The 6,000-nt window shown below is 45.4% G+C and overlaps 1 protein-coding gene across 6 annotated transcripts in view; it reads right to left on the reverse strand.

Annotated features, from left to right (window-relative positions):
- Window positions 1–5,695, reverse strand: part of STK3 (serine/threonine kinase 3) — a 125,831-nt gene extending 120,136 nt beyond the window's left edge. For 2 of the 6 annotated variants that reach the window (XM_057400529.1, XM_057400532.1), the window contains exon 1: window positions 5,073–5,310. In XM_057400529.1, coding sequence (XP_057256512.1) covers window positions 5,073–5,095 — 23 coding nt within the window. In that variant the 5' untranslated portion in view covers window positions 5,096–5,310. Of the gene's footprint in view, window positions 1–5,072; window positions 5,313–5,675 lie in introns of those variants that run through there. The other 4 variants (XM_057400530.1, XM_057400533.1, XM_057400534.1 and 1 more) reach the window with 4 other exon arrangements.
- Window positions 5,696–6,000: the final 305 nt, after the last annotated feature.

Raw genomic sequence — 6,000 nt, forward strand, 5'->3', positions numbered from 1 at the left:
GAATTCCCAGCTCTTTTAACTACAGAAGAAAACGTGATGCACTGTTCTGCAAAGGCTGCAATAAAGAATGCATTTACAAAAACTTTGTAAGAAGCAAGAAAGAGGAAGATAATTGTGGTAACTGGCTGAAAAGCACTAAGTGTAATACAAGATGACTAGAAATATTATCTTATTGGTTAAAAATAAGCGACTAAAACTTGGGACACAGAAACACATCTAAGACTTCAGAATCAGCTTTGTTACCAGGAGTTGAGTGTGTGTGTGCCTTACTATCCACACCTTGAAAACGCGCAGGGCAAGTCATACAGAACCAAACATTTCAGCAGGATCACTGCTTTTTTTTTTAAAGACAAAATGTTCTACATGGGAAATTAATACTATGAGCACCCAGCAAAATACCTATCTGCTAAGGCATGACTAGAAATACAGGGGGGCAGGGGGAGGCACAACTGAAAAAAACAAAGGGCTCAAGAACAATCAGAGAGAAAGCAAGCATCTCATTCTTCTTCCTCATGGGTCCTCTACTTTCACAACATAAGTGTTTAAAACAGAACAAGCAAATTGGTAAATTCAGGCACTGTTTTATTCTAGCCACAGGATAAAAGTACCATACACACACACACACATATGTGTGTGTGTGTATGTCTGTGAGAAAGTCTAATGATATGCATAGAAGGCAAGTATAAAATCTTGCTAGAAAGTGATTTGGCATTTTTTTTCCTCTAGAAAAATCATTAGGCAGTGACTATGGGCTACTTCAGTAGTCTTCCAAAAGTAAAGCTGTACCTGAAAGCAGGAAGACTAACAAAACTACAATTCTGGGACAAGAGTTGGCAAAAGGATATTCTTGTTCCAAGCAGGTTTAACTTTCTGCATAACACCTAGTGTCTTAAATAAGAGCAACAAATCCTAACAGAGAATTTTACTTTTATAAATCCAGTTGATAGGAGAAAACATTCATATTTAGCATGACCAGAATCTCATACATCATGAGTACATTAGCAAAACTCCACATAACTAAATGCAGAAACACCTGGAAACCATGAGAAGCAGATAAGACTACCAACCCTAGCATAAAGATCAGAAAAAATCTGAACTGGGACCCAAAAGAGATATTCCACACAAACTATATAAAGACAAGCAAAGTATGAGTTTAGTTCCTAAGTTATTACATATAGATTTTACAAAATAAACTGGTGATGTGCTACAGAGGTAGGCATAAAAAATACCCTGAAAACTAACAAAGGAAAATAAAGCTGGGCTGAAGAACGTAACTCCATCGATTACTGTCATGAGTTACAGAAAACTGGACAGTTGCTCCATGAAACACCAATATAGGTGGTCCGTCTTTCAGAAGAACTAGCACACTGACACATTTTAAAAGAATGGCTGGGATCAATTATACTGACATTAAAAGAGAAGGTAGCAAGAGAAATCACTGCAGTCATCAGAAACAGGTGGCACGTGACAGCCTTGAGATATTTACACTGCTTTATATCATTCACACACATAAAAGCAACTGTAAGACAGTTTACATTATTGTATTGAGCATTTACACCAAGTTTTCTATCAATAAAACCCAAACTTACAATTTTGTCCCATCATTTTCAGGAGGAATTTCACAATTGCAATCCACGTGCCCTGGCATGTTCATTGACATTACAAATATCTTTCACAGACTATTTTAAAAAACAAGTTTATCCCTTCACACAAAATTTAAAAAAAAATGTATTTCAGTGAAAATTAAACTGCCCGAGTTTAAATAAAGGACCTCAAAAGCCTCAATTCACATGCTCCATGCTTGTTGAGCAGCCTTTTATTTGGCTGCAACAAACAGAAGATGGGCAAGAGAGAGCTGGGCCTGTTCAGCCTGGAGGAAAGAAAGCTCTGGGGAGACCTTAGAGCAGCTTCCAGTACATAAACAGAGCCTACAAGAAATCTGGAGAGGGACTTATTAGAAGGACATGTAGTGATAGAACAAGGGAGAATGGCTTTAAACTGACAGAAGGGAGATTTAGATAACACGAAGAAATTCTTGACTATGACGATGGTGAGACACTGGCACAGGTTGCTCAGAGAAGCTGTGGCTGCCCCACCCCTGGCAGTGCTCAAGGCCAGGTTGGAAGGGGCTTAGAGCAACCTAATCTGGCAGGTGTCCCCTATGGCAAAGGGGTGGAACTGGATGATCCTTAAAGGTCCCTTCTAACCCTAAACATTCTATGATTAAAACCTAAGTATTTGACAGAACTGCATCTCTAGCTACTTTTCTTTACCCTTGCATGCAACCTAGGTCCTCATATGTGAGTATGCAAACACATACAGAAAAAAAAAAATGCAACGATAACACAGGAAAGTTACAAGACTCGAGGCCAATTTTGTAACTGGAGTATTTCAAGAATGAATGTCCTTTTTAGCGAAGGAAAGAAGTACAAAGCACATCTGAAGCAATCTGAATTTCTAACTAAAAAACCACTATGTGAACTACTGCACAAGTTGTTCAGTATAAAATCAGAACTACTGAATTATTTTTAAAGTAAAAAACTTTATTCTGAAAAGGACTCCTCCTTAAAAGTCTTTGGTTACTGCTGCAGTACCTCAGTCAAATAATAAAAGTTAGTGATTTTGACAGCATCCCCATCACTTGGCCACCATCGCTGCTACTTTCTGAAGAGCTGTTTTAACAATTTACACAACACACCATGTTGTGTGCTCCTTTACAGAAGAGGGGAACATAAGTGCCCTATAGCTGTAAAGGAACACTGGGTTTCTAGGACATCAGTGCAGCTTTTGAAGTGTTAATATGAAATTCTTGCTACCTCTAAACTTGCAGTACAGATACAGTAACTGCTCCTGTAGACAACAGGCACCAAAGTAAAGAAGTCTAGTGCTAGTATCTATTTTGCCAAGTAAATCCAGTGTGGCCATTCCAAGCCACTACTGCATCCAAGGCAGACAACAAAAAATGCTGCCCATAAAAAATAATCCATACTCCTTCCGGACTTGCAGAAAAAGGAGATGGCCTAGCAGAATACCTGGGAATGAAAAAAAAAAAAAAAAAGGGAAATCAGAAAATTGTAAAAAATAACCTAACAGATAAAGGGGATATATATACACATTTATGAAAAAACTTAGTTCAAATCTTATGAAAAACTAAGTTCAGATCTTCTTCCCTACTGAAGAAACAAATCCCTTAAGTTCTCATCACAAATTTCCACAAATAAGCGTCAAAAAACAGAGGAAGTCTAATAATATGCCAGAGTTTAAAAGTTCCCTCATCAGCTTTCTAGTTCTTCCTGACCGAATCTAAGTATTTCAGCAGCTCCTCACTTTCAATTAGGCCAGACACATCATAATAAAGTTAGAGCAAACCCCAGATCTCAAAAAGTCTTGTAGGTTATGCTAACTTCAACTTTGATTTTCAATCCTTCAATACCACCATATCCCAAGCTTTGCACTGATCCAGGTAACACTGATTACTCGTCAGATATTCCTATTTCTTTTCCTAAACTCTTGCTAGTGCCTGTCCCACTTCCTTTATTTGAAACGTGCAGCAACATCAGCCTGAAACTACAGTGTACTAGGCCTGCTCCTCCTCACCCCATTGCCTGCTAAAAACCACTCTGCAAAATCACAAAACAATTACTGGTCAAAGTTTTCAGTAGTAGATATTGTTTCACTGCCTGCTAAAGACACTCCACATAGCAACTACTAATCAATTCCTGGTCAAAGTTTTCAAGTAGTAGATAGTGTTACTTGATGTATTATTGGAGGAGAAAACAGAAGTTCAAGACTGCATTCTTCTCAAGTCCTGTCATCCTGCAGGGAGCCGTTTTAAAGAAATTTAAATGTAGAATGTAAATGTTTTAAAATAGAATGTAAAACTTATTAACTTCTACCACCAATTTAGACTGTGCAGTCCGTAGATTCTTCATTAACGGGAAATAAAATAGTTGGAGTGCTAAGACAGAAAGTATATATGTAAACTGTGAAACTCCATTCTGTGTACCACATACTACATTCTATGTAGAATATAGCTACCTCCAAGGAAGGCCTGTTCCAATTTAAATATTACATTTAATGCAATTACAATACAATCAAAGCAAAACTATTTTGTGCTGTAAGATGACAGTGCCACATTATAAGCAAAAGCTCATGGTTTCACATCTTTACACACGCACACAAAAAGAAGACAAATTATAAATGCCCAAAAAAAAACCCCACCACGTACTAATTGATACCATAAAAAACACAGAATGGTTTGGGTTGGAAGGCACCTTAAAGCTCATACAGTTCCAACCCTCTGCCATGGGCCAGGACACCTTCCACTAGAGCAGGCTGCTCCAAGCCCCATCCAACCTGACCTTGAACACTGCCAGGGATGGGGCAGTCACAGCTGCTCTGGGCACCCTGGGCCAATGTCTCACCACCCTCACAGTGAAGAATTTCTTTCTAATATCTAATCTAAATCTCCTTTTCTTTCGTTGAAAGCCATTATGACTAGCCAGCTTATGTATTTCAGAAAATACACATACTGTGGGTATATTCATGATTTTTGCCTCTTCCCACTCTCTGATTTACAATTGCAACTATGCAACCCCCACCCCCACAAGCATCCCTCTACCAGCAGGACACAAGGGCACTTTCTGGTGTGGAAAGATAAGAACAACTCCTTACGTCGGTTTCTCCCTCAGACCTGAGACACAAAGCGCACAGATCACAGAGCACTCTTCTCGGCTATAAAGTTCCCCTTATAACCTAACTAGACCCTAAGGGCTCGCCTCCCCCTACACGCTTACCCAGACGATGATTTCAGGGACAGCCCCCTCCTCCCAAAGACCCTTCCCAACGCAACACAACCGCTGCAGCCACTAGGCAGGTCTCAGCCCACCTCGCTGCCCCGCCGTCCCCTCAAAGCCCCGCAGTACCGGAGCTAACCGAGGCCGCCCGGGTCACGGGGAGGCAGGGGGGCAGACAGGCGGGCCAGGTCCCCCATGCCACCCCAAGGCCTCACCCTGGCCGTGCCGCCGCGCTCGCTTCCGGGAGGGGCCGGGGCGGCCAGGGAGGGTCGTTACCTCTTGGGCGCTGCCTGCTCCATGCCGCTGCTGGCCCCCCGGCCCCACCGCCAGGAGGGGGGCTCCCGGCCGAGCCCCTGGGCACCGAAGGGGCGGCAGCCGCTGAACTCCTCACAACTTTCGCGCGAAGTCGCTGGCCCTTTAAACGGAGCCCGCGCCCTCCCTCGGCCGCCACCGCTCGCGGCACCGCTCAGGCACCCGACTCTACCGAGGCCTGCCCGGCTGCCGGCGGAGGCCCGCCCCCCCGCTCCCCTCACTGGTTACTCCCGCGACATCGCAAGTGCTGATGGGGCGGTGTAGAGGTCGCTCAGAGCGGCGGGAGGGACGAGGCCTCGCCCCGCCGCAGGAGGAGCGGGCGGTGCCGCGCCGGCGGGAGGGGAAAAGCATTGAAGCGGTGGTGGCTGGGCTGAGGCACCGGGCCCTCAGGTCCCGGCACGCTCCGCAAGGCACGCCGGGAGGTGTAGTCCTCCCCAGGAACCGGCCAGACGTGCTCCCGCGGGAGGGGCGCCCGGAGGGACCTGGCCTGGAGGCGGAGAAACAGAGCCTCGGGCCTCTGAGGCGCCGCCGGGGTGACCGACCGCCGTCCGTCCCCTACACGCTCACCTCATCCCTCGACCCCTGGAGCTGGGCCTCGGGGCGAGGGCAGGCCCGGGGCAGATTCGTGGCCTGAGGCAGAGGCTGAGGACGGCTCTTCCCCCGCTGCCACCCGGAGGCCCTGTCGTTTCGGGGCAGCGCTGTCGGGCGGCCTGCGCCTTTCATCCGTCCCTCTGCTCCAGCCTCGGGACGGCCGCGCTCGGAGCCCAGCTGAATCTAGCCTTTCGTTGGAAAGTGAGATCTCTTCGTGGACAACTGGCTCCAGAGCACTGCAAAAAGGAAGACTGAAGTTAGTCATGGCAGGACGGGGGAGCTGCTCTGCCCAGCTGCCTTG

The sequence above is a fragment of the Pezoporus wallicus genome, unplaced genomic scaffold (genome assembly GCF_028554395.1).
Source record: "Pezoporus wallicus isolate ANWC-B61680 ecotype Strahan unplaced genomic scaffold, APGP_CSIRO_Pwel_v1 contig_7985, whole genome shotgun sequence".
In the NCBI taxonomy this organism is placed as follows: Eukaryota; Metazoa; Chordata; class Aves; order Psittaciformes; family Psittacidae; genus Pezoporus; species Pezoporus wallicus.